The sequence below is a fragment of the Ornithodoros turicata genome, chromosome 3 (genome assembly GCF_037126465.1).
Source record: "Ornithodoros turicata isolate Travis chromosome 3, ASM3712646v1, whole genome shotgun sequence".
Lineage (NCBI taxonomy): Eukaryota > Metazoa > Arthropoda > Arachnida > Ixodida > Argasidae > Ornithodoros > Ornithodoros turicata.
This window is the reverse complement of record NC_088203.1, coordinates 2,015,373-2,043,138: the sequence shown is the minus strand read 5'-3', so window position 1 is coordinate 2,043,138 and position 27,766 is coordinate 2,015,373. Positions and strand designations below refer to the sequence as shown.

The 27,766-nt window shown below is 46.4% G+C and overlaps 2 protein-coding genes across 5 annotated transcripts in view; both read right to left on the bottom strand.

The window, feature by feature from the left end:
- Nucleotides 1-272: 272 nt before the first annotated feature.
- Nucleotides 273-9,401, bottom strand: LOC135387826 (CAAX prenyl protease 1 homolog). The gene is made up of 10 exons (XM_064616979.1): nt 9,080-9,401; nt 7,792-7,938; nt 7,651-7,734; nt 5,415-5,531; nt 4,203-4,355; nt 2,576-2,717; nt 2,373-2,497; nt 2,193-2,315; nt 1,327-1,470; nt 273-1,035 (listed from the first exon to the last, which is right to left on the bottom strand). Exons 1-10 carry the CDS (start codon nt 9,260-9,262, stop codon nt 814-816), a joined length of 1,440 nt encoding a protein of 479 aa, XP_064473049.1. The 5' UTR covers nt 9,263-9,401; the 3' UTR covers nt 273-813.
- Nucleotides 9,402-10,856: 1,455 nt separating this feature from the next.
- The window catches only part of LOC135387825 (lysine-specific demethylase 5A-like), a 28,246-nt gene continuing 11,336 nt past the window's right edge, over nt 10,857-27,766 (bottom strand). For 3 of the 4 annotated variants that reach the window (XM_064616975.1, XM_064616977.1, XM_064616978.1), the window contains 25 exons: nt 27,582-27,701; nt 27,354-27,509; nt 27,176-27,268; nt 27,033-27,121; nt 26,800-26,962; nt 26,595-26,714; nt 25,789-25,983; nt 25,591-25,705; nt 25,262-25,328; nt 25,075-25,199; nt 22,896-23,046; nt 22,550-22,667; nt 22,287-22,484; nt 22,020-22,180; nt 21,818-21,956; nt 20,619-20,927; nt 19,544-19,715; nt 19,242-19,480; nt 18,785-18,998; nt 16,049-16,128; nt 15,851-15,971; nt 14,686-14,918; nt 14,541-14,615; nt 13,573-13,849; nt 10,857-13,491 (listed from right to left, as the gene is read on the bottom strand). In XM_064616975.1, coding sequence (XP_064473045.1) covers nt 13,220-13,491; nt 13,573-13,849; nt 14,541-14,615; nt 14,686-14,918; nt 15,851-15,971; nt 16,049-16,128; nt 18,785-18,998; nt 19,242-19,480; nt 19,544-19,715; nt 20,619-20,927; nt 21,818-21,956; nt 22,020-22,180; nt 22,287-22,484; nt 22,550-22,667; nt 22,896-23,046; nt 25,075-25,199; nt 25,262-25,328; nt 25,591-25,705; nt 25,789-25,983; nt 26,595-26,714; nt 26,800-26,962; nt 27,033-27,121; nt 27,176-27,268; nt 27,354-27,509; nt 27,582-27,701 — 4,002 coding nt within the window. In that variant the 3' untranslated portion in view covers nt 10,857-13,219. The remainder of the gene's footprint in view (nt 13,492-13,572; nt 13,850-14,540; nt 14,616-14,685; nt 14,919-15,850; nt 15,972-16,048; nt 16,129-18,784; nt 18,999-19,241; nt 19,481-19,543; nt 19,716-20,618; nt 20,928-21,817; nt 21,957-22,019; nt 22,181-22,286; nt 22,485-22,549; nt 22,668-22,895; nt 23,047-25,074; nt 25,200-25,261; nt 25,329-25,590; nt 25,706-25,788; nt 25,984-26,594; nt 26,715-26,799; nt 26,963-27,032; nt 27,122-27,175; nt 27,269-27,353; nt 27,510-27,581; nt 27,702-27,766) is intronic. The other variant, XM_064616976.1, reaches the window with a different exon arrangement.

Sequence of the window (27,766 nt, the reverse complement as noted above, 5' to 3'; positions counted from 1 at the left end):
ACCAAGGTGAACGACTTTTGCAATAGCCCACGGACCCACAGAAAATGGGGGAAGCTTAGTTCATTGTACAAAAAATAACTCCATAGAAATAGAGCGTGTCCAACCAAACGCAAAATAAACTTCGCAATGACCAAAAATTTGCTGTAACAGAGTTCGCTGTAACGAGGTTAGACTGTACTACGATCAATGCGCAAAACGGTCAACATAAAGTTATGTCAACGTTTGTTGTGCTTCAGATCGTGAAGGCTTCCATGTACGGGATAAAGATGTCATTTTTTACAATGTTTTTATTATTTATTTCATTACTATATATTTCCCATTTTATAAAAGGCGCTTTAAAAGTTTAAAGCCTTTCAAAGCACCTATTATAGAAACAGGTTATAAACCTTTTAAAAGGTGCTCAAAGCAGGTGCTAAAACTCAAGCCAGTGCTGCCCTAAAGATCTCTCAGAATACTACTGCGGCTAAACATAACGAGTGACATCCCGCAGAGGGTTAAAAATTAAGTTACAAAGCACACGCACATTTACGCACCAAATTCACAACAACAGGCGCACTGTACAGCGAGAGAGCAAAAAAATTAGCAGCTTTCCCCCCCCTTTTTTTTCACTCGGAAAAATTACGTACAAAATTCGCAGCAGTCGGCACACACGCGAGACTCCAGCTTAATTATTTGGGCATCCGTTTCTTTGTTCCTCATAGTTGCGTACTTCGTAAACGACGCTTCGAAAGTAGAAAAAAGAAACTGGTTTGCACCGAGTCTCGATCGAGGACGACGGATAGTATTCGCAGGGTACGAAGGGAAAAAAACGTCTCAGTCGTCGGCGCGGCCAAGTACCCGAATGCGTTCCAGCGTTGGCGGGTGAGAGTGGTACCAGGCAGAGTAGAGCCAATCGTGGACTGGGAAGCCCAGGTTGTCCTTGTTGAGCTTGACGAGGGCACTGCGAAGGTACGACGCCCGGTGCAGCTTCTTGGCAAAGGCGTCTGCTTGGAACTCAAAACGTCGGCTCAGACCGGTCATCAGGAATTCCAGCAGCTGTTGCGGTACAAGAATAACAACTAAATTAGGGAAGAAAGTACTAGCAAAGTACTAGTGTTTTTATATTTTGTCTATTACTCTGTTACCAAACATAGAATCCAACTGTAATTTCTGATGGTACTTTTGTCAGTCGTAACAAAGCAGTTCAATTTTACATAATTTCATCTTTTCATCTCGTAATGCTAAAGATTCACGTATCTTTTGAAGACACCGGAACTGGGTCTAAGACCAGACTGTCTTATTTACCTTCGACGCTTATCAACCACATGGCAAAACACCTGAACTTACTGTGTTGTAAGGTGAGAAGATATACATGAAGATCAGAATGAGTCCAATAAAGACAGGCTGAGTATCGTAGAATCCAAACGCTTCATACAGCCTCGCATCCTGATACAGCATAGCAAAGATCATAAAACAGAAGAATAGATGAACCTGAAATGAGGTCAACATATTAAGTATCCACGCATCACGACACAAGCAATTATTATGTACGTTTACATTAACACCAACCGCCGAGACAATTGATATCCATGAAGGAATTCATGAGATTAGCCATAAACTGGGATAGTGCTCCCGTCCAAGTGCACACTCAATCAAATTATGTCCAACACAATTTCCAAAGCTGCAGCTCATGAACAATGCCTCACAATTTGCGGTTAAACCTAATAATGCCCACTTTTGCCTCTAAATTATTATAATTTTTACGTCAGGTTAAACCCTGGAAAACCTAGAAAACCCAACTCGCCAAAGTGCCACCCATATGGGCAGTGGAGAATGCCAAATACTCTGCCTTCAGCACTCCGTGTTCATCTGAAATTGTAGAAGCGCATTTTTCTATTTCCCAGCCAAATATTCGCTCTTTCGCGTGATACCACCTGCGTTTCATGATATTTTACAGCTCCAGAAATACGACCACATTTTTACCCCTAATCTTCGGGAATTATAAAAACTGAAAAAAAAAAAAAAACAGAGGTGCCTACCATATTCACTCGAATACGAGAATTCACACTCGAAAACTTCAGGCTCTACTTATGGTCTGCTCTTCCACAGTCATATCACCAAAGCGGCGAAGAAAGTGATAAGTAACGCTGCTATCACCATTCTAAGCTGAGCCGATCCCCTAACGAAATTCAAAACTGAGCCATTGTACCCACCTGTCCAATGGCGAAATTCTTTAAAACGTGACTCAATTTCCAGTGGCCAAGTTCGTGAGCCAAGATGCCGAGAATTTCTTCGTCGTTACATCCACACTTTTTGTGTTCTTTCGGCTGTCCCTCCTGCGAGCAGAAACGCAAAAGTAGAACGAGGGAGAGGCAAAAAACGAGAAAACGTACTTTCTCTTCCGCAATTCCATTGGCACTTTGCGTGTTTTTCTCGAGTAGCGTGTCGAACAAGACTATCTTCTTTTCCTTATAGAGACCGTAGAAGTAGGCATTGCTGTGCGACGACCTCTTCGAGCCTGCGTTAAGGAGCAGCGTTTCAGACGAGGGAAAGCCCTTGACTCGCCTCACCTCTGACTCATTCGCCTTTGACTCACCTTCCACAACGTACAATTTCTTCAGCGGGAAGTGAATGCTGGCTGCAAGGGCTTCGATCTTGGTCCTGAGCTCTCCCTCGGGCAGCGCAGTGAACTTGTCGAACAGCGGCGCGATGAAGTCGGAGTAGATGAATGACATCAACTGCAAAATATCAGAAACAAAAAAAAAAAAAAATGCCCTTATGCCGGAACAAGTGAGGGAGCGTAGCCGGTGTAGTTTCATTACTCTCGGGCCTTTTAATGTAGTTTCCCTTATGTTTCCAGAAATAGGACTGCAAGCTGAAACCCTTTTTGCCTAAGAGCTGCTTTAGAGTATGCATACACATGCAGACACAAGTGCTCGAATTTCGTTTCAGTGCAATCGCACGTCTTCCGCGTTTCGAGAGAAAATCTGCAGATGTGTGTTTGTATAGTACTTGGCTGAAATTCTGAGTCTAGAAACTGTACATAAGCACAACCCGCGATGTACAGTTACTGGTTAGTGAATTTACTAGTTAGTGAATTAACTAGTTAATTAGTTACTAATTAGCTAGTAACTAGTTAATATTAACTAGTAACTAGTTAGTTACAGTTACTAGTAGAGCTAGTGAATAAACAGCTGAGGCAGGATGCCAATTTAGTGACCTGTGGATGTTCAGGAACTATTACAGCCTCGTCTATGTAACATGACACTGCACGGCATTAAAGTTTTAAATTAAGATAATTGCCCCAGTAAGTGTAGTCTCAGATGAAAATCCAATAACACTATCATGTAAAATTAACGAGTAGGGGCTTCTCACGTAACATTTAGATGCCTTCCTTGTGACAGTTAATGGCATAAAAATTATACTAAAGCCACGGGCTACAAATTGCAAACGTTTAGTGCAAAAGGCACATATCATAAAATTTGCACGAATATGTGATTCAATATTCATAATTTTTTTCCCCATTTGATTTGATATTCGATTCGATTTCAAATATTCAGATTTGCCCCAGTATTTGGTATTACCAATACCCCCTCCTTCCTCATGTAATGGCCTCACGGCCCCTTGATGATGAAATAAATAAATAAACAAATAAAAAGCAAGTCCTGCGCAAATGACAACTGCCATGTTACATGATCTGAATCGTGACATCTGACGTGATTCGAACGTAGGTTGTGCCGGCAACCTGATGTGCCGGCGCAAAAGATGAGAGGAGGCGACAGCCTCCACCCTCTCCACTGACCAGATAAAGCAGAGAGAGATAAGGTCCTACTATGCGCAGAGAGACGTGCATCGATCAAGACGTCGTTGTACCACCCTCTATAGTACCGGGCCGGGTCAATATTGGCCAGGCTCACAGATTTTGTAGCAAGCCGAGCAACAAGAGTATAGCGGAGGTGATGGGCCACTCGCGGAACCCGGAGAAGCAGTCCGTAGAACCCCTGTGTTTAGTGGAACGCAGTTTGAGAACCTATGGTCTAGGGGCATCACCACTGATCAAGAATCTGTGGGAATGCTTTTAAAAGAATAACTTTTCTGGAGACAGAGGCTTCTTGTGCTTTGCCCCCTTTTACGGCGTCCGGCAGATCCTCGTGTTCCGAGGTGGTTGGGTTAACCCTAAGCTAGTTGTTTGTTGCTGCTACTATATAGTCTGTTATACTTACCACAGAGACTGTCAGTGTAAAGAACCACAGGTATACAAAGAAATAGTCTCCTCCCATCTTGATAATCTGCACAATGGCTGCCACAATGGGTACCATGATGCACTGCATGATGACAAATTTCTTCAGGCGGTCAACAGCAAAGAATCTGGCAGTCTGAAAAGGAGAAGTGGTGCATGCTCAATCAACACAGCAATTAGTGTTGGGAAACAGGATATCACGGGATCCTGACGGTTGTCCCGAGCCTTAAAATTCCAGATATTCTTGAAAAAAATACAGGGATTTCGGGACTCTAGAGAAATACTACTGCTGGCGGAGCCGTATCTCAGAGACTACTGTCTCCAGCCCGTGGTGGGGCAATCCCCTATCGGTGATGGGACTACTACGTATAGAAATACGACCTCCCCAAAGGGAGGCCGCGCTCAACTGCTCTCACTAGCAGACGACGCCAGCTATCACACGATTATCGGTGGCGATGCGTGGCCTTCCTTCGAAGACTGTATTGGTATCGTTTCTTCGTGTGTGACACCGCCATTAGGAAACTGCCGTTAGGCCACATCCGTAAGAATGTTTGACTGCTCCAAGAGTCCTATCTTGGGTTGCTTATCATGACGTTATATTTAGAGCCCGAAGTTTTCGGGTTTAACCCGATACACTGGAAGCTTTTTCACCCGAATTCGCGTGAATTTGTTTGTTTACAAGTTTATTGCTGCTACGACGTTATGCTGTTTTGTTAACACGTTTATTTACACGATTTTTACCCCTGGAACTTAGAAAAAAATATTTCCTGAAAACTTCAGGCTCTAGTTAAACTATCCAGATTTGAAAGTTGGACAACCTGAAGGTGTTATGTCTGCACATACACGGATGCAGGATTTTATGCTCAATCTAACGGCGCATTCGGGCGTCGTATTTCGGTGCACGAGCGAAAGTGCCCCCCCGGCCCGGTTCAAGTTCCACACAAGAACCGCCCTGGAGCAGCGGGCACCTGAATGCACCAGGCACTCTTACCACCAGAGGCACTGCACCTTAGGAGCACTTCTTGCTCGGCCTCTCCAAAAGGCCAAAAAAGCACCACAGAGGGACAAGAACTGCCCTGTCGGCATCATCCGTAACAACCGCTCGATATGAGGGCGGAAAAAATTGCCCCAACTCGCCATAACCAAAGAATGTGTTTGCTACCCTACAAATTAGACGTAAGGGAAGGAGTCCAACCTGGTTATTGAATCCGTGCCGTTGCTCAATTACAAATGTGTAGTATATTGTCCACGGCAGGTCCAGCACAGTGGAAAGAAGGGCACCGAGCACGATGAAAAGCGACGTTACCATGAGCTGGAACACATTCAAGGAACACAATACAACACATGCTCACACCAAACAGAATACAATGCATGTAGAATGTGTATACAGTGTGTCTCACCTAAAGCGATAAAAAATTCTAATTAGCAACATACTTGCCGGAGGATTAAGGAGACTTTCGGCAATTACTTTCTTTGAAAGTTTTGCCGCCATTTAGGAAGGCCTTGGACAATTTTTAATCGAGGGATAATTATTTATTTCAATTAAACTTCGAAAATTACCAAGCGAACCTCACTCGCTTTTTTTTTACAGAAATACGAAGTGCTCCACGGATAACCACAGACCCAACAAAAACCACGCACGGTATCACGACAGAAAGAGTCTAAAAAAAATTAGTAAAAATTCGGCTTTAGCCCCGCCTGCTTGATTGTCGCAAAGAAGAGCGCACGGAGGTTGCAGGGAGAGGAGGAACTGTTCCCGCTAGAGCCCTGCATGGGCCGACTTTTCCGGGCCTGACACGGCCCGGGCACATCGAAAAATGGCAAGGCCCGACCCGGGTCCGGACCTTCATATTTTTATGCGGCAAAGCCTGGCTCGGTGAGTCGGCGATTAGATCCCGGCCTAGTATTTCCAGCTGTGACGTACGCGTTTCTGGCGCTTATCAAACAAATTGATAAGACGAGAAGACAAGGCCACAAACATACAAGCGCTGGCAGTTTAACACCGTAACAGCATGAGACCAAATTAAATTCAGAACGCACGCGGGCATGGGCGTTATCGTTACACTGTCAAGTTTTTGCGGAGGTAGAGGATGCTGTCGAAAAACTCCTTCTCCCAGTCCCTACCCCTCTCACCAAGCTTTGCCAATGTGATTGTGAAATATGTGAGGAGCAATGTGAAGTGGCTTTGAGAATGTTCTAAAGGGTCGAATCACATGCGTAATGCAGTGTCTTTTGCTTGTCTTTGCAAATATATGCGCAGGAATGACGCAAGCACGTGATGATGCCGTATTTATTATGATTATGCCGTATTTATGTCACCATGTATTTGTTATAACATGTATTCTTCTTTCAATGTTTTATTATCGTTCTATTGCTGCCTCACCTACTCACCCATGTAATGCCCTTTTAGGGCCTTTGGGTTATGAATAAATGAAATGAAATGATATGAACTAATAGTCCTCCATTGTGTGGAATTAGCTGTGTGACCTGGCCGAGCCTGACTCTCGGAAACATGTTTGTCGGCCCGGGCCCAGCCCGTGGTGGTGGTGTATTTTGACAGCCCGGGTCCGGCCCGCGTATTTAGCCGGCCTGGGCACAACCCGGAGCACACAGCCAATAACAAGCCCCGGTCCGCGGGCCGGGTCGGGGGCCCGTGCAGGGCTCTGTCCCCGCCTATTGTTTGTTGTAGTCCCTGCCTGTTGTTTTACCTTTTTTCCCCTGCTTTGACCTTGATGCTGGTGACAACACACTTATCACAAAGAAAACAAAACAACAGTCTTATTACAAAGGCAAAATAAATGAAGGCGGGGACACTTCCTCGCCTAAAAGCACATTTCGAAATATGCGAAAATCAAGCAGGCGGGGCTAAAGCGTAATTTTTACCAATTTCTTTCGACTATTTCTGTCGCGATACTGCGCATAGTTTTTGTTGGGCCTGCGGTTATCCGTGGAGGACGTCCTATTTCTGTAAAAAAAAAAAAAGAAAACGTGGTTTGCTTGGCAATTTTCAAAACTGAATTGAAAAAATTAATTTCCGTCAATTAAAAATTGTCCAAAGCTTTCCTCAATGGTGGCAGAAGTCTCCAGAAGGTAATTGCCGAAAGTCCCACAATCCTCCGGTGAGCATGTTGCCAGTTTGGATTTTTTTACCACTTTGGGTGAAACACCCTGTATAATATGTACATATATAGAATACTCCCCCCCCCCCCCCCCCGTTGTTGCCGACACCTAGTACTCCTACTATCTCTGTGTTGCTCTACTTCAATGCCAGTTGGCAACGCTGGCATTAATCGGAGCATTTATGTCCCCGGTGAGAAATACTTTGGTGTGTTCCTTAAAGATCACTTCCGTGAGGTGCAGCTAAAGAAAATACTTTGATAGTAAGTAGTTAGTACGGCTAATCACTCGCTTAGAATATCAGTTGCACTCACCTCACCGTTTCCAAGGCCAACTTGCTTGGACCAATTTTCGCAGAGTGACCAAAAGAACGGAATGCCGTTGAGGAGTAGAACGAGCTGCAATGCAATGAGACGTAAGCAACCAAAACGTGAAACGGATCAAAAGGGACTCACGGTTGTTTCAAGTTGATTCCAGAGCCCAGAGAGAAATCCAAATTTAAACTTGTCTAACTGGTAGAGACGGGCCTTTGAAAACGTTTCCTGATCCGTTATTGCTGTCACTTCCGACGGAATGGTCACTGTCTTCTTGCATATTTTGTACTGAAGGATTGAACGAACAGATTAAACGAGTATCCAACCCAGGTTTACCTTGTCAGACTACTAAGGCACTAGCTTATTAGGGTCCATTCACACGACGCAACTTCGGTTGCGCCACCAAGCTGCACCGTATGAACTCAAAGCTCTGGTTGCACAACTCGAGTTACAGGAGTTGCACACCTCTCAATCACACGGCTCCTCCGTGCAAGCGCGACCAATCACGAAGACTTCGATGTGTCAGTTATGGCAGCAGCGGTACACGGGACTACAAAACTATCACTGCCCAGTGGAAATTATGCAAAATTATGCAGCGGATTGAAGTCGAAACGAGCAAAAGTCGCAGTACAGATATGACGAAAATGATGATAATGATGTTTTTTGACGCCATCTGGCGAGCTCGGTGACAACTACGGCATTCCAAGTTGCTCGCCGTATGAAAGGGACCTATTTGGTGCAACTTCGGTTGCACGCAACTGTAGCGGGAATTGGGTTGCAGCAAAAAGTTGCACCGTGTGAATCGACCCTTAGAGTATCTGACGGTTTTCAATATTTTCGACGGTTTCTTTTATGCACGTTGGCATTTCAAGAAGGTTGGTTTGATGAGTTGAGGGTCCACTGTCCAATTTTTTAAAAATCGATAAAACCCCAGCGCTGGGTAAAAAAAGGGACAAAGGACGGTACAAGTAAAGACAAACAACGACCGTACTGGACTACCAACCAAACCTGGGACTTTTATCTATTTTAAAATGAGTTACCAACCTGCCCAGACTTTAACCGTGTTCCCCGGTTCAATTTATGCAAAAATGTGAAGGCACCACAGTATCAGTTTCAAGGCCCTCCCAGTAGCTTGCTGTAAAAAGTTTTACGAATACTGAATTTCTTATTTCTCAACTTTTCCTCACACGCAAAACATTCATGCAAAACGTGGACCCGGAGCTCCTCCTGGTTCCCCTTCTTCCAGACTAAGTCCCACTGGAGCTGGTTTGTTCTGAGCGAATGTGAACCGTGAACAACACATGTGTGGAACGTGTGTTCGCATGCATAACATTTTCATACTTCTCTTAAGCACCTGCCTGTTTGACGTGTTCACAAATGCGCATCAACGGTTGTCGCTCCAGTAATAAGAAACGGCGTTCATAGTTACCTGTCTATAAGATAAATAAGTTTCCCAGATGTATATAACCCACGAAGCTGCGAGTGAAAAGACGAAAATGTTCGCCGGCGTCCAGTAGGGACGAACGCCATTGGCGGTGAAGAGGACTACATTGACACCCAATGTCCAGCTCACTTCAAAACACTTGGACAGAAAGCCTAGTAAGGAGAACATAGCACAGCCCTGACCGAGCGGTAAGTCATACGAAATTACAACGCCAACGATTACAACACACAATCACACGGCGGAAGCAAGCGCGCAATGCACGATCAGCGATCAGTCACCATAAGAGACACAGCGCGTGTGCCGAACGCAGCGCCTCTATAGTTCTGGAATTCCACCTTGGAATTACACAATTACATCCTCCATGAATAACACTTTCGATGGAAAATGGAAACGATGGAAAAGCCATGGGAAAAGGGACAAGCGAATGTTTTGCAGCGAGGACATGGAAGAATAAACCCACAAGAGTGACGTCACTCCGAGGCGTTTATTGAAATGTGCAGATTTTCTTTTCATTTTTGTTTTAGTTGTCTCCTACCTACAGTCACTAGCCCTACCGTTGAATAAAAAAGGCTTCCTCTCATTTCCACACCACCACGAGCCGGCCCATAAAACCGTGAAACGGCTAGAGAAGAATGATATAAACCGAAACCGGAGAGCTTGATACGTCATAGAACCCCCATAGGGAGAAGAAACTGCCCTTTCTGCAAATGGTGTGTTTGTCTTTTTTTTTCTTTTTTTATTGGACGCAAGCACCCCGCCCGCATCGACCACCGTGGCCTCGACTGTGTCTGTGGAGGGAGAGAATGGCGTACCAAGAGTGGGAGTTTGAACCACTTGAACCCCGACCCTTCGAAATAATAATAAACTCCTTTAGTAGTACGTACATTTGGGAAAGGGAAGACGGAAGGTGAAATCCTCCTCCCCACATAAAATGCCCAAGGAACCCACCCCAAGATGGGTGGGCATGCCAGATATATGTTTTTGTTTTGATTCCGTGTTAGCGCAGCGAAGCAACTGTGGCTATATGAGCTGCGTATAGATGTGGACAGATGGAGAGGGGGACAGGGGTTAGTATGTGTCCTGGGCCGACTTCGGGGGGAACTGTGCGAACATTCGTCTGGAAAGAATTAGGAAAACCTCAGACAGCACAGCCGGTGGTAGGATTCGAACCCACCACCTCCCAGTCTTCACTCGACCATTTCTGTCGCGATACTGTGCATAGCTTTTGTTGGGTCTGCTTCGAACAGGATTCGAACAGTTATTTTTTATTTCTTACTCCTGAGCTGAACCGGAACTGAACAGTTTCTTTTGAACCGAAACGAAGGCCTGAATGGAAAAACGTTTCTGTTCGACACCCTGCTCAGTATTATTCGGTGCTGTGCGTGTCTTTCTTGTTTCATCCTTGTTTCCTTCCCAGCACTGGGGTTTTAGCGCTTTTAGTATAGTATTACTGCCCACCCCTGCCCCAAACTATTTTTCTGGTTACGCTACAGGTAGCGGGTGAGGGAGGGCGTGTATGTCGTTTATGTGCAGCGCTGTGTAGTGCGGGTTTAGAGTAAAAACAAACAAAGAGAAAACAGATCGACCAATGAAATTCTCCGCGTGTTGGACTGAAGAGACCAGTGCAACTTCAAATATACTTGGTAGAAAAGATGACTTTTCATAACTAGCATTCCTTACCTTAGCCAAAGCTTTCAAAGAGGGGAAGTATTTTAGCGAGACTTATCTGTTCTATCATTAACGTCGAAGAAATATGTGCGAGTAATTCTCAATAAAATGTATTTTTGACGTTTCTTACAATAGATGAATCTCTTACACAGACACAAAACTTGTACATCACTAACTGATATATCTGCACTGACAGGACATGTATTTACAGTTCCGCTTGGCAAAGACTTTCACTACTGGGTGCAACCCTTCGGACGCCAAACACTTGTGGTAAAACACAGATCAGAAGTAACAGTTACTGGCGTCAATTTGATTGCTCCATTTGTAATGACAAACTTAAATAAAGAATCGATGCATGAAGTGAATTTCTTTGCTCCAGGACAAACATAACTCATCTTGTGACGCCTTTTTTACAGAACTCCAGCGTGGTGCATGTGAAATATCAGACCGCTTATGTGCACACGTTACATAATAGATATCACACGCACATGCACATATACTCACAAGTGTGGCAGATAGGTGAAACAGTGTAAATAGAAAAGCTGCAGATGGTCTTGGACAAGCGTTGTGCTCCCTAAATGTCCAAGAACTACAGTAGTTCATGCATTGCACCATCAGAGTGCAAATACCCAGATAAGCCACCCCCATGCAAATAATGCCAAGATAAGCAAAGACGAGTAATTTTTGTGCATATTAAATGTACTTGAGCAGTTAACCCCTTCTCTCCCGGTTGATAAGAGTGCACTTGTTTATTCATTGTTTATATTGTTGTTTACCTGGAGCTTTCATATTCACAATGGTTTTCTCAACCATCATGCTTCCTGTACCTGTGAGAAGTGCATGTGCACGCTATACTTGTCAAGTAAGGCACGCTTCAATCACCTGATCTTTGACATGAGCACCACCACAAACGAAAAAAAAAAAAAAAAGGTTTCAGAAAAGCATCGAAATAAATACTGAGGAACAACCAACCATGTTAATCCAAAACGGGGAAAAATAAATTCAACGTACCCAACATATTTGCAGTGCAATACACATGATAATGAAGTGACTATTAGTGATAATAATAACGGTTATCTGTGACAAATACAATGAGAACAGAGTGTAGACAGAGGCGACAAGAAAATTAACACATATCACACAGTGACAAAAGAATTTTGTTCTGGAGGAATGCAGTGCTACTCTGTCTTTTTTTTTTTTAAATACACTGTCAACACTGTGTCACACAACCCGTGTCTAGCAAGTGACAAGAAATACCGTGTCGATATTACTCCCGAAAATAATTTAAATAGCCGTCTTTATTTTCCTCTCTCTTCATAATAATCGTATTCGTAAGCTTTTTTTCTTCAAAGTTTTGTTTGCCTAAACTGCTGGGAAGGGGGAGACACATCCGGAGACGTGCAGATAAGACGAGATTACTTCTTTTAAACGCACGACCGCACCTTCCCTCCGGGTCACTGCATTAGATTGTCCCTCTGACTGAGATAGGAGTCCACCACGTGCCAATATACAAGCGTTAACAAAGATTACAAGCGGCACGATAGGACGCCATCGCTCATCTGGGGAAGGCAACGGACTGGGTTATCGTGGCGTGTACACAACACTGGGTCCTTAGTGCGGGTTCGGAAAACAAAAGCGGGAGCGGAAAAAAGGAAGGAAGGGGGAACGGAATCTGGCGTTAATCCATAGTGGAGAGAAATACGAAGAACTACAGGCAAGGCCTTTAGTTCTAAGGCCTACTACTAAGGCCTTTAACGCAAGGATAATAAGACTGGGTGTGGAGAAAAAAAAAAGAAGAAAGAATGGGCATGGAGCGAATGCAAACACTGCAAAACCACATTCCTAATGAAAGTAAAGTAGGGAAGGAAGCAACAACACTAGCAGGAACTGCAGGAAACGTTTCATCCGAAAACGCATGCCTCCGCAGGACGCTCTCGTAATGTAGATGAGAATAAGATGGGGTGCGGAAAGCAAGAACGGGGACGCATGGAAATGAGGAGCTGCTAACATTTCGAGAGGAAACCTCAAAGCACGGGACGGGAAGAACTAAATTATGACGTTTATCTTTCGTGTAACAAAGAAGTTTTACAGTACGCGATCTTTGTTATGAACCATGGCTGTACATTAGAGGAAAAATGCGCTACAAAAAGAACATGACAACAGCAGCAGAGAGAGAGAATCACAATAAACAAGGTCACGTGGAGCGGGCTTTAAATACTGTACCACGCACGAGCGTCACTGCCCCAGTCTCGGTACTGTCCACTCGAATCGTGTCTGACGCAAGTCTCGGGTGAAAACTGGGAGGACGAGAAAGGTTAAAACTTTTGATACATCACTTGTTCACTAGAAAAGTGTCCCGCAGCTTTCTCCGCAGCCTCACCGCGCAACGTTCTTTTTTTTTTTTTTACCCCCGTCTCCGCGGAAGAGCCTCAGACTCGACGGCAAAATTCGTGGCGATCACACGGCTGCCTCAATGAAGTGCATCTTGGAGTCCGAGAGCTCAGTCTGTTCATCGAGGGGAACGGAGTCATCGAACACTTCCTCCTCTTCGAGGGGCACGGAGGGGGGGTTATCGTCGGTGGGGTTCCGAGGTGCTCCCCCGTCCCCTCGACACTGTGGACAGTAATAGTCGTCACTGTCCTTGACGTCGTTCATGCTGAGCCCCACGCACAGGAGGTGGAACCACTGCTCGCATCCGCCGTCGCACTGGACCCAATTCACAGCCTCGCCTGCAATGGAGCATATCCCCCCTCTGAAGTAGTCGTACCTACTCACATCTGATCGCGTGATTAGCCACTTTAGTAACTCACCCTGTGGCCGGAGACAGTTGGGAGCCGAGCAGAGGTCATCCACGGCATCATCGTGAACGGCGGCGCCCTCCTCCGCAGCATCTTGGGCGACTCCTTCTGCAACCTTCTTCTTCTTCGCACTTTCAGCAGAGTCTTCTTTCTTGGGCCTCTTGAGAGGCCGTTCCTTACGACCCTCCTTGGATTGCCTCTTTGGGGGAGCTGTTTTAGTCTCGGCTGTTCCTTCCTCATCTGTCTGGTGGGGCTTCTTGGATGCCATTCGGGGCTTTGGTTTCAACTGCTGCAAGTATGAGAGTCTACATCATTTAATCGGGTCATCAGATAATACATCTCTTTCAGCAATCATCAACAAAACACTTGAAACTTTCACTCAACACCAATGCAACGTACGTAGAATAATGAAATACCTCGCATTATTGCGTCTCGCTTTGATGATTACCGTCTGTTTACAGTTCTGTACCACTCTTATTCCTACTTTACGTTACTGCCTCTTTTGACTTATGCAGTCCGACCGATTTGTCGGACTTCTAGGAGCCACGAGATCAGTCCGAATTATAGGGTAGTCCTAATTTTTAGTGAGTTACATAAATCTACTTTACTTCAAAAGCCTTCACTCAGAACATTCAGATGGGCTTCAAAAAAAGATACCACGCGCAACAAAGTATCTCAGCAAATTTCAGCGAGTGTCGTACTATTCTTGTATATGGTCCGCAGTAAGGATTGCCTCTGTGGACGAGGGTGCATCAACGACATCCTCGTCGTCTTGCGGGTGGTGATGTCGCGCACCTCAACGCAGTTGAACGTGACGTTGTGTGTATCTACAATGGCAACCAAAAGTAATCGAAGCGAAGGAGCTAATATCGTTATACGCGGGTTTCACTGTACACGCAAAAATCACTGCAGCAACAAAAGCTCAGAATTTTAGCCGCAACTTCGACTGTGCCGTAGCTGGAGAGAAGCTGATGCCGTACCTTGGCAGATTCGGCCGGATCTGACTTGCGCTTCTTGATTCTCTTCTCGGGTCTCTTTCCTATCTCCGTATAGTCCTGTTACGGTCGTTTGCAGACGTTAACAAGCAGAAATTCAACGTATCGTCACAAAAGAACAAAACCCAACCTCAAACTCTGGGAATGCTTCGAAGGGCGAGAGGGGGTCCCGCGGGGGCTTGGTAGCCTGGAGGATACGCCAGATGTGTTGGGTCTCATCCAGAGACACCTCCAGCAGGTCCCCTTCCATCATGAGCTCTTCCAACTGACTCTTGGCCAGACTGGAGAGCTCCAGGACGGGGGACTCCGTCTGCCGCGGCACCAGGGGAGACTTGCGGGCATGCTTGCGTGGTGCCGGACTCGCTGTAGAGAGCGGAGAACGTAAGTGTCTATGGCATATTAACGGCCAGTATAACTGTTCCAGACTAGAGCCCCTAGCTTTCGGCAAAATTTCGTGGAATTGGACATGTCTCGCGGAACCTGCTGTTCTGCGTCCGTTCATTCCTCGCGGAATCGGCGGAAAATCGTCCGTTTGTTGCGGAATCTTAAAGAATTGTGTGAGGGTTTGAAACAATCCGCGACGTTTTTGTAGGTTAAACCCGATCGGTCACGTGCGGCGTTGGGAATCCCGGTTCACATTTTTCAATTCCGGGGATGTTGCGGGCCAATACCGGGATCCTGGGACGGGATTTCGGGATTGAGATAAAACCGAGAGAGACAGCGCATAGACTGCATTCGTGCAGAAACTCTCACCTTTCTTGCACACGTTTTGTGTCTTTCTTGCATCAGCGCTCTGCATCTACATGGCGATCGAAACATTTGTCACAGCCTAAAGTTTTCTCTCGTGTTTTAATATACGGCCCCTTTTTTGTTAAAAAAAAGTGCCGAAGTTTTTTTATGCTCTTTTCAAATAAAAGGATCGGTAGTTCTATGTGCAGCCGCAATTTATTTCATACTGAACGAAACTGACTCATCGCAAAATCTCAATCAAACAATAGGAAATAAATGCTCCTGGCTGCTTAACGTTGAAGAAAAAGCTGGCTCTCAATTATATTGGCCAAGTAAGTGCTTCACGCTACATTGAGGGAGGCGTGTGTGCCCGCTCTCGAGAAAACTCTGCACTTTTTTTTTCTCTCTCTCTCTCTCTTGCCCGCAGAATCCTGCAGATTTGTGAAAGCCACTTCGCGGAAAAGTAAACTGTCCACCGCAGAGAGCTAGGGGGCTTTAGTCCAGACTCACTTCTCCGCTTCCTTACGCCACCTTACGCGAGGATCCAAACGAAAGCACCCACTTACTAGTATTGCCCTTGGATGCGGTAGAATACGCGTGCTCCAGGCTGTTGTAGATGTCGCAGGCACTCTTGCTGTCCTCCTCGGAGAACCTCGCAAAGTCACTCTCACCCGTCGTGTCTCCCGACTGAAATAAAATTTGTTTTGGGGAATGTGAATGTTTGGGGAATGTGGGAAATAAATAAATAGGAGAAGCTGTCTAACCAGTGAGATCTCTTGCTCAGCAGCCACACTTGGGATGTTATCTTCTGGCATGCTGCCCGTAGTCTCTGTATCGCTTTGTTCTGAAAACAGTATAGCGTGCGCGTACTTTCGTTACGATTGGGTGCAACATCGGCGTAACTGTGTCAAACGTTTTTACATTTCTAAGAATAATACAGCCGCCGACCGATTTTTCTGACTTCCAGGAGCCACGAAATCAGTCCCAATTATCGGGCAGTCAGAATTTGTAGTGAATGGCATAAATCCAATTTGCAACTTGTCCCCTTCCACCAAGTTAGCACTGTCCTCGGCCGGGTTGCAATACGAAATGTGCAAAATATTGTGCAGTACAGTCAAAGTCCTTTACAACAAATTCCGAGGGGCTGTGGGAAATATTCGTCGTAAAGGTGATTTCGTTAAAAAGGAATGTGCAGCGATATTATATTATACAGTGAAACCTCGTTGATACGTACCCGCTTAAGCCGTAATTCCGTTTAAGTAGTAGTTGCGCTCAATCCCCGTTGCGACTCCCATTGAAACCAATGCATTTGCTACGCGCTTAAGCCGTAGTACTGGAAGGAGAACGGACGGAGCTGGTTGTCATCCTTGAGGGATGACAAGTCAGCTCCAACCCGTGGATGTTTGCCGGCTTTCAACAAACATAACAAAATACATTTAACGTTTCGGGTCCCATTCGGGTCCCATCATCAGAATGACGCTGTCCTGGTCGTCACTGGGTATTTACGTAGAAGAGGAGCGTAGCATTCTGGGAGGGGGCCTGGTTGTCGATTGATAGCTTCTTTTGTTTTCTTTATGTGCCATGACTCCAGCTGTCTCCTCACCCCCCATTTGTTCTTTTTCGCCAGAATGCATGGGTTGTCAAGGTCTAACACGTGTCCTGTTTTGCGCGCGTGTTCACACAGTTCTGTTGGGTTTGTTGCTGATTTCTCGATATCTTTCTTGTGTTCCTTCATTCTTGTTCGTGTCTTCCTTCCTGTTTCTCCGATGTACACGGCAGGGCAATCTTGACAAGATACCTTGTATACAACGCCTCGTTCTTCTTCCGGTGGTGTTCTGTCCTTGGGGTGGCTTAGTACGTTCCTCAGTGTTGTCGTGGGCTTAAATGCAGTTTTAATGTTCACCTGGGAGAGCACCCGTCTAATTGGTTCTGACACACCCTTCTACGTAAATACCCAGTGACGACCAGGACAGCGTCATTCTGATGATGGGACCCGAATGGGACCCGAAACGTTAAATGTATTTTGTTATGTTTGTTGAAAGCCGGTGCGGTTCTAACTAGTAAAGATGTCTACTCCCGGCAATTGGACTATATTCAGGATGTTTGCCTTAACAAACCATTTAAGGACCATGTTCGGCAGCTGTACAATGAGTGGATGAGCGTGGACAACGCGGAGCTGACGCCGTCGGGACGATCAAAGCGGGCACCAGCATCGACCGTTGTGCAGTGGGTAGTTGACGCGTGGGCCGCCATACCAGAGGGGATGGTGGCAACATCATTCAGGAAGTGTTGCGTACCAAACTCTCTGGATGGACTCGAAGATGACCAACTTTGGCAGCGTGAGAGTGATAAAGAAAACTCTGGCATCTCCGAATTGGATAGCGAGTGAATTTTGCGGCGATAAGCTGTTTCCTGGCGCCCAGTTTGCCCTCTGTTCGAAGCAAGCAGGATTGAATAAAATCTCCCACTCTCTAGCGTGTTTTTTTTCTATCTTGTACTTTGGCCCCAAAATATCCCCTCGCCTTATAATCGAGGTCGCCTTATATTCGAATAAATACCGTATTTATTTACCTCAAGCTAAAAATGGCGCACCCACTTTGGATCAGAACGCTGTAAGTCCCTTTTGTGGGCTCTCTTCTTTCTTCTATTTCATCTCCAGTAATGACTCAGAAGGCACCTCCGCTAACCCGTTCACAAAACCCGTTCACAAAACCCGTTCACAAAACCCGTTCACAAAACCCGTTCACAAAACCCGTTCACAAAACCCGTTCACAAAACCCGTTCACAAAACCCGTTCACAAAACCCGTTCACAAAACCCGTTCACAAAACTCGTTCACAAAACTCGTTCACAAAACTCGTTCACAAAACTCGTTCACAAAACTCGTTCACAAAACTCGTTCTCAAAACCAGCTCAAAAAACCAGCTAAAAAAACCAGCTAAAAAAACTCAGACGCAAAGGTGACGAAACAACGTTGTGCAGCTCATCGCCACGTGATGTGAGGCAGCTGCTTCTAAAACTTTGTTGTATGAGCCGTGCAGTTCGCCGATCGGACCAGAAAGTAATTTAGTTATTTTGGCAGTTTCGTTGCAAAGGAATTCGTTATAAAGGGTGGAAATATGCATTGCATCCTATGAGGCGCCGACAGGAAGGCTGGAGGCGCGAAAAACCTTCGTTAAAACTGTCTTTTCATCATAAAGGCATTCGTTGTAAAGGAGTTTCACTGTATCAGGTGTGGGGGCTCATTGTTCTGCCATTCTGCTGTATTTCTGGAGCTCGGGATACGCTAAGTCCCAAAAGACGTGCAGGTTTGAAGCGGGATGAGTACGAATAATTAAGCGCGTCTGGCGAGGAACAGTCCGAAGTTTTTGTCAGAAAAATTGGAAAGTAAATTGTCAAAATTTGAGTCAAAATCGTCAACATTTGGAAAGTCAAAATTGGAGAGTCCCAATTATAGGTCGGCGACCGTAAATAATGTGAGGCAGTACAAAACACCTTTACCTTGGTTCTGTCGCAGGCCGCTAAATGCCGACTGCGCCACGCTCTGCAGATGAGGCTGCAACTCGGGCTTGCTGGCGGCCCGCAGGAGCTCCGCGCTGATTATTTTTTCAGTTTTTTCTCTCGCTGCCTGTTCCACCAGTTTCTGCGACAGCACAGAGAGCTTGGCCAGCGCTGCAGCTAGTTCGTCCGTGGCAAGGGCTTGTCTCGCACGGTCCTGGCGATAGATCCCGGCATGGGTTATCATATTTACTCCCATAAACCAAACGGGCACTTTTTTTTACCCTAAAATGTAGTACCATAGGGGGACGGAGCGCATTAATTACAAACTACCATTTTGTCCCGAAATATCAAAATTTTCTCTTCCTCTTCCATGCACGTTTCTGTTCTATACTGTCCCAATCCCACTTACAAAGTCCGTAAACTGAGGGATATCCTCTCAAAGTGCACGCAGCATTACCTGCCAGGACATGGCACGCTCGGTGAGGCACTGCAGGGCCTCTCCTTCCAGCATGCGGACAGGAAGCTTCTGCAGGGACACCAGCAAAGATAAAATGGTCTCCAGGCGGGGTCGCCGTGACCGCAGGCAGCCGGGGCACAGGAACTTGCAGTCCTTAGGGGACAAGGCCCCAGAACCCGCCGGGGCTTGAGCCGTTGACTTGCGTGGGCCCCAGGCCCTTGGCAGTGGCACGCAGCTCGCTAAAGAATGACCCACGCGTGAGTTCTATTTATTATTATTATCTGGACTCTGGGCTAACACACCGTGAAACCAGTCCTTGCAAAGCTCGCACTGCAACATGTGGCCAGCAAAGGAACGGCGGCACGAGCAGTAGCGAGTCGAGCCCGTGTCTTCCATGCGCTTGCGTAGGTTGTGCAGACGTAGCTGCCGCATGCTCTCCAACTCCTGGGCACCAGACTCCTTGAAAGCTGCCACCTTAAATCCAAACGATAACGAGTTGGGCGTGATAAACACCAGTCGTGATTAAGGCCCCCGGTTTTCTGCTGCGGCAAATTAAAAATTCCGCGACACCGACTCGTAAATACCGCGATTTTTCCGCGGCAAGCAGTCGACGGCTGCTTGAAACGGGGAACACTTTATTTTCTTCAATCATGTGGGGATAAAAATATTTGCTAAAGCTACAGACTGAAAGCACTGTTGTGGCTCAGCGTTACATACATGATATCCTGTGTCCTCCCTCTGACAATGACAAAGGTCTGTCACCTGCAATCATTTTATACCTGCTGAAAGATCTTTCAGCAGCTACAGAGTTTATTGGCAGTGCAGTTTTATGGCAAGATTATAGGAAGGAGCTTACAATACGTGCCAATACATGCCCTGTGGAAGTTACGGGACAACCTTTTTGTTTCTTGGCTGTAGGCATTATGTAAGAGACCACTGCCACCGCAAAACTGCACACGGGAGGGACGCCGCCCCTACCTCAGGCGAAGTATGCACAATAAACTTCGGCTAACATTATCTTAAGCGAAACTACAATCTGTCTGTTCTGATCCTGCAGCATGGGCAGTTTTGTAAAGCAGGCTTCACCTCATGCGGGGAACCTTCAGGTGAAGCCCACTTTCGGGAGGTGTCGTTCGTGTTTGGCAAACAGTCGGATATTCGGAAATCCGAATATTGGGTGTTCCATTCGGGAACGAAATACTTCGAGCGATTAATATCAGATTCGAATTCGAGAAGTCAAATATCCGCACGCCCCTAAAAATAAGGGATTCCGCGATATTTTCGTGGAACCGCGAAGAAAAAAACCCGGGGCCTCATAGCCACCATCTTTCAGATGTCTCTCGACACACTACAACCGAGACACAGAGATGAGCTTACGATGGATGCCGCGTTGACGGGCTCTTCCATCTTGACCTCGAGCTCCCCTTTCTCTGCGTCCTTCAGCCGCTTCTTACGCCCCCTGGCGGTCACCTGGTACAGACCGACGTCCTTACGTGGAGACAACACCTCCAACAAGGTGTAAGGAGAATTCTTCTTCAGGAAAGTGCGTGCTGTACGCTCCTGCCAGGCGAGGGCAGAGGCCACCTGGGACTCCACCTGGGGCAGCTGGTCCAATCGGATGGGAATCGGCCGACCTCTGGCCACCAGGGCCTCCAGACTGTCCAGATACGGGTAGTTCTCGCAATTCTGAAGACGGGAGAATGTGGGCGCAAGGGAAGTACACAAATCTCCATCAGCAAGGTCGTTAATTGTAAGCACAGACATTGGCACGGACGAAAGACGTCTCATAAAAAAGGTGACCGTAACGCCGCAGAATGTTGTACGTGCCCACATACAGTCGCCGTTCAATTTTTCGGACTGTGCGGGGATCGCGCAAAAGTCCGAATAATCGAGCAGTCTGAAAAAACGAATTTCGCTTCAAAATAAACTTTACTAAGCACTAGTAGGCTGGAAAAATTTTTCGATGCTTTCCCAACGCGTTTCCAGCTCTGCCTGATAACATCAGCTTCTGTTGCCCGAACGTTTCGTCACTGTACACTGACAGAGGCTCCGCTTTCATAAAGTCCGCAAGTCGGCTTCACCTAACACACGCGTGCCTTAGGTGAAGCTCGCTTTACAGCGCTGTCACGCGGCTTTGCAGGCGGGTAGCGCGTGCTGGGCCTTTTAAATCGAGCCATTGGCCAAAAATGAAGACTCAAAAGCGTTACGACAGAACTATTCTACTCAGAGGAAGGAAAATGAGCAATCACTGCCTATTTTTTTCCCCTCAATATTTTAGTTGGCTGACTTCTTTTGCTATGAATTTCGGATGATTTTCCGTCGCTCAAAGAGAGAAATTCGCTGGTTGGGCAAAGAGAGTCCGAAATATCGAGCGACGGGGCTGAACAGCGTCCCAAATTTTGTGCGTTTTTATCCACATCCACTCTATGGGACACGCGACCGTTCCGCGAACGAGTCCGAATAATCGAGCGTGTCCGAAAAATTGGGGTCCGAAAAATCAGTCGGCAACTGTACAAGCAAAGGCACAAACGTTTAGTACGAGCATAAGAGGAGAGAAAAGTCGCGGGAAGCCTCACCTGAACGTCCTCTGCCCTCGCTGACCACTCCTTCGCTTTTCTCACAGCCTCTTTAAGGGCTGCTAAGTTGGGGAGAAAGACCGGGATCTCGCTAGCCTCCTGAATAATGGCCTCGAGCGATTCAAGCGAGTGTCGTGGCCTACGCAGACGACAAGCGCAGCTGAGAAAAACCCCGTTTCTGGCTAGCAGCCAACAGACTCACTTTGCCTGAAGGCACGTCTTCGCCTTTTCTTCCCACCGTTCTCCCGAGGTGAGCAGCTCCTGAAGCTCCGCCATCGCACGCTCCGCCACGGGATGTGGCGGAAGCGTCACTCCAGTTTCCAAAAGCTTTCTCAGGACTTCTAGGGTCACCTCGGAAGGTTCCTGAAAAGACACTCGCGCCGTCATTACTCACGACTCTATTTTTTTTTTTTTTCAAAAGAAAGAGCCGTGACAAAATTGCCACAAGTTGTCGAGCGCGGTTCCTCACCAGAAGTGCAACGCGCACTTCTTCCAGCCATTGCGCCTGCTGCAGCTTCTGCTTGAGCTGCGGAATTTCGGCCAGGTCCATGTCCAGCGCGGAGCCAGACTCCAGTAGCTTCTCCAGTCGCTTGGGCTCTCCCGGTACCTCTTCAGCAAGTATCTCCAGGGCACTGGTCTGGAACTCCTTCACTCGGTCCACCAAGTCCTACGATCCACCAATAATTCGATTAAAATCGACACCAAACCCGCGATTTACTACAACGTGCTCACTTTGATCAGGATGGACTCTCGGATGACGCAAGGGAGTTTGCACAGCTGCTCGTAGAACAGCTGAAGCTCTTCCAGCGTTAGTCGAGACGTGTGTTTCGTGTCTGCGGACTGTCGATTCCTGAGGGAAGCGAAAGACACGCGTTTATGTAGAAAGGTAGAAAATGCAACGAGGAAATGCTAAGGAAGAGCCTCAGGTCGAGAATCACCGATACCTCGAGCAGAGAGTGTTTTTCTTCTGTCCGAGAACAGACTCTGTTCGAAATGTTGGCAGCTCTTGTCCTAGGGTTCTTCCCTTAACATATTTTGATGTAGGTCGTTACGCTTTCTATGCGAACAGCACTCTCACCTTGTTCTCATTTTCTTGCTCAGTAACTGCTGCGCAACATTGGACGTTTTCTCAGACTCTTGCACAGCAACGGTGAGCGACTGTAACAGCTCGGTAGGAGGGAACTTCTTTTCCTCAGCTTCTTGAACAAGTTCCTTCAGCTCCTCCAGTTCTATATGCACACGGACATTGAAATCGAGCATAAGCACAATGCGAAAACCGTTAATTCGCCCTCGAAGGGACCGAAGATTAGTTCGAATACAGCGGAGTTGGAAGTAGAGGGAGCCAGCTCCTCTGAATGAGGGCTTGATGCGTTGACGGTGCATCGTGGCAACGCTACGCCTTCCCGCACGCAATGCCGGAAACATAAGGAAATGACAGACATACCATGTTCGAAACATTCTAAAATATTTATTTACGGGCAAACATCAAAACACCTCAGAGCAGAAGATAATCTGTTACACTTGCTCGCATTTCTTTCCCCCCCCCCCGACTCTTAAACACTGCTTGCGAAGTTGAGCCCAACCCAATCGCGAACCCTACATACGCAAATATCGCCAACTCAATTCGAGAAAGCATCAGCTGTCATCCACGCCTTTTTGTTGGTTGTGTTGTCAACGGGAATGGTCTTGATCCTCTTAAAACAGCGAGGCTTACTTGCTGCCGACCACAAGTAAGGGGCATCGTTCTACACACCATTACTGGCATTCGTTCCATGTTGCTCCGGCACAAGTATCAGTTATATAAGTAATGGTGTCGTAAGTACTAAGTAAACATGTCCATGACATGGCAGCAGCAGACCAGCCGGTCGCTCACGCCAATGTGTAGCCGGGATACGGGCGCGGCCCGGCAATCTCGTTTGGATAATCCGTTGCGCACGTTCGCTTGTTCGAATTAATAGGCGTTTCCCCCCATTGAAATACACAACTTTTACGGGACCCGCGCTCCAGTTCCAATTATGCAGAAGTTCGAATTCCAATTATCCGGAAGTTCCAATTCCAATTATCCGGAAGTTCCAATTCCAATTATCCGGAAGTTCCAATTCCAATTATCCGGAAGTTCCAATTCCAATTATCCGGAAGTTCCAATTCCAATTATCCGGAAGTTCCAATTCCAATTATCCGGAAGTTCCAATTCCAATTATCCGGAAGTTCCAATTCCAATTATCCGGAAGTTCCAATTCCAATTATCCGGAAGTTCCAATTCCAATTATCCGGAAGTTCCAATTCCAATTATCCGGAAGTTCCAATTCCAATTATCCGGAAGTTCCAATTCCAATTATCCGGAAGTTCCAATTCCAATTATCCGGAAGTTCCAATTCCAATTATCCGGAAGTTCCAATTCCAATTATCCGGAAGTTCCAATTCCAATTATCCGGAAGTTCCAATTCCAATTATCCGGAAGTTCCAATTCCAATTATCCGGAAGTTCCAATTCCAATTATCCGGAAGTTCCAATTCCAATTATCCGGAAGTTCCAATTCCAATTATCCGGAAGTTCCAATTCCAATTATCCGGAAGTTCCAATTCCAATTATCCGGAAGTTCCAATTCCAATTATCCGGAAGTTCCAATTCCAATTATCCGGAAGTTCCAATTCCAATTATCCGGAAGTTCCAATTCCAACTATCCGGAAGTTCCAATTCCAACTATCCGGAAGTTCCAATTCCAACTATCCGGAAGTTCCAATTCCAACTATCCGGAAGTTCCAATTCCAACTATCCAGAAGTTCCAATTCCAACTATCCAGAAGTTCCAATTCCAACTATCCAGAAGTTCCAATTCCAATTATCCAGAAGTTCCAATTCCAATTATCCAGAAGTTCCAATTCCAATTATCCAGAAGTTCCAACTCAAATTATCCAGAAGTTCCAACTCAAATTATCCAGAAGTTCCAACTCAAATTATCCAGAAGTTCCAACTCAAATTATCCAGAAGTTCCAATTCAAATTATCCAGAAGTTCCAATTCAAATTATCCAGAAGTTCGAATTCAAATTATCCGGAAGTTCAAATTCCAATTATCCAAAAGTTCGAATTCCAATTATCCAAAAGTTCGAATTCCAATTACCTGGATGTTCAAATTCAAATTATCCGGAAGTTCAAATTCAAATTATCCGGAAGTTCAAATTCAAATTATCCGGAAGTTCAAATCGAGAGATCTCAAATTAACGTGATTGCACCCTACTGGGATGAAGCACACATACCCAGCTTCTCATCTTCTGTGGCTTCTAGGGCAGCCTTGACCTTGATCGCCCAGTTGTCAAATGATTCTGCCCGCACCTTCAAACGATGAAGCATGACTGGAAGCTCATCCAAGGTATAACGATACCTTTGGGACAAAAGGACCGAGGCTTAGGTCAGCAGCTAATACTATCATATGAAGGTGCATACCTCAAGCAATGCTTGCTCGGATCGCAGCTGCAGAGATGTGCTCGATGTGGGATGCAGACGAGCTTACCTGGATTTTCAAACAAACGTAACATTGTACTCTTTCAGGTACTACAATAACATGATACTTCACGTTATAATTTCATGCTGGAATTATTTTAAATAATGAATTTTGTTCTTGGCTCAGCAAAAAACAATACAACTGGAGTTTGCTGCCACAATGCTGTGCCACATTAACAAACACTGCATTTAAAACATTCAGGAACAGAAATGCAAGAACATAGATTGTTAATCAATTTGTAGTGCGTGTTGATAACACAAAAGCAACATACTGTTGTTGCAAGAGCAGGTGACGGCAGACAGAAAACAAGTCGTCTTGCAGTGGTCACACTGCCGCTCGTCATCAGGAAGAAGTTCAAATGCTTCTCGTTCAGCTTCCGTGATTCCCTGATGAAGAAACGCTCCATCAACTAATCGTCCGCTACAATTCCCCCGCTATTCTTCCCCGTTTTAACAACAGAAGCACTTGCCCATTCCAGAAGTTCTCTCCTCTGCTGCCTCTCGGTCTCCACCATCTTCAGCATGTCCTGGTAAGTGGACGCAGCGATGCTGATGTCCAGCCGGTCTGGGTCAGCCGCCATCTTGCACACCAGCTCATCGTGAGAGAAGACGCAGAAGCGGTGCAGCATGCTGTAGTGCGACACACACACCCGGCCAATGGGAAGCTGCAGGGGACAGAACGGCGTCAGGGCATCGTCCGCTATGAACTAACACCACCATTTAGACTACACAAGACCTCCTCTCCATATTTTGTGACGTGGCACACAAAAGTCCATCTGCTTCAGTGAACCCCCAGAGACGATTTTAGCGCGCGGAATGAATGGCTGTCTGTAAGGCTGATCCAACACCACCTAGAAAGCCTCCTCTGAGCATTCCGCCACGTGGACATCTGGACACACGCGGAGTCGCGATGCCATCAGCAGACAATTTCAAACATATCCTTTATGTGGCTACCAGAAAGCCTCACCCTTGAGGCTTGTTTCTATATCTACGGTTGTTGAGAGCACTTTCGCGGACTATGATGGCAAATTCGCTTCGTCAAAATGTGGCAACACGGCCTAGTGCTTAGAAATTGCTAGTCTGGTGCCCGTGCCAGGTCATGTGACGATTGTCACCCGAACATGGGTACCTAGGTGGTGCTTGCTGAAGGCAGCTCATTTCCATGGCAACGGTCACAGGGTCGTGATTGCGATGACTACTAACGATACATCGTAGCAAGATATTCTTTAGGGAAATCGTGCACTGCCGGCACTAAGCAGACGACAGAGACACTTACCCAGTCAGCGGGAGCAAAGTTCACAGCCTCTGCGAAGTTGTAACCCTGGTTGAAACCCGCGTGGTACGATCGAGGGAACGTCACCACAAACTCTCCGGCGCTCTGATCGGTGCGATAAATCTGCACGACGACAAAACAAATGCGCCATATATATTCGTCGCAAAAATGCAGTCAACTCAAATAAGCTTTGGGCTTGAAGGCTTACAGGAACACCTGCTGCTTGGAGGAGATTAGGATTCATGATTGTCACCAGCTGATGCAGTAGGTCTGGCTGAGCGTGAAACAGTTCAGGAGCGGCACTTCGCATGGCCGCCTCAAAGACCTCCGCCTTGCCTCCAGGGACGCCGTACCACGTTTTTGGTTCGCCCCTACAGAAACGATGCAGAGCATGCACTTTTGCACCTGGAATTTTTTTAAAAAATTGATTTTTTCCCGTACCAATGCAGGTAATTGATGGAGTAACTCCAGTGGTCTTCATTGTGCCAGCAGAACGTAGCAAAGCACATGCCAACATACATCCACGGGATCTGTAAAGGACGCAAACGTCCAGAAACTGCAATCTCTCCTTCGGATCTATTCACCTTCATTCCCGAGATGTCAGCATTGATGTGCCGTAGGACCGAACCGTCCACGACTGGGAGATTGTTGAGGTTCCATCCGGATGTCATGTATTCCTAGAAGACGACCGGTCTTAGGAATTTTATACCACACGCGACGTGAAATGACAATTTTTTTTAAAAATCCTCAAGGGCTACGTGCCTCGTCACTGGGTAAATAGTCGCTGCTGTTCTTGGTCGGGAACCCCGAGCCGTGTTCCATTGAGTGCAGGTCTGCGCCGTATTCGACCGTCACATCTTCGTCGACCGCCGACACGATTCTCCAGAACTCCTTCTCCACCGTCTCCGTTGAGATCATCTGCGCAGCGGAGCAGAGTTAAGAGAGTAAGTGTTGGCCGCACGTGAACGTCCAACATCTCTCGCTTCTCACATGGACGGGCATGTTGAAGTAATTGGACTTGAATCGGTCGGCCATTTCTCCGAAGTCTTGTAGGGAGTATTCTCGCACTGCCTGCTCAAAACCGAACGCTTCCTGGGGCTTCCGCACCTCCTAAATCGAGGCAAAAAAACACCAAATGGGTAAAAACGAGCTCAACTGCGGAGGGGACAAAAATC

Coding starts and splice junctions, on each gene's coding strand:
- LOC135387826 (XM_064616979.1), bottom strand. CDS start 9,262: ATGTTCTCCTTACTAGGCTTTCTGTCCAAGTGTTTTGAAGTGAGCTGG. Junction 7,939..9,079: donor CTTATTTATCTTATAGACAG/GTAACTATGAAC, acceptor TCAATCCTTCAG/TACAAAATATGCAAGAAGAC. Junction 4,356..5,414: donor GGCACGGATTCAATAACCAG/GTTGGACTCCTT, acceptor TCTCCTTTTCAG/ACTGCCAGATTCTTTGCTGT.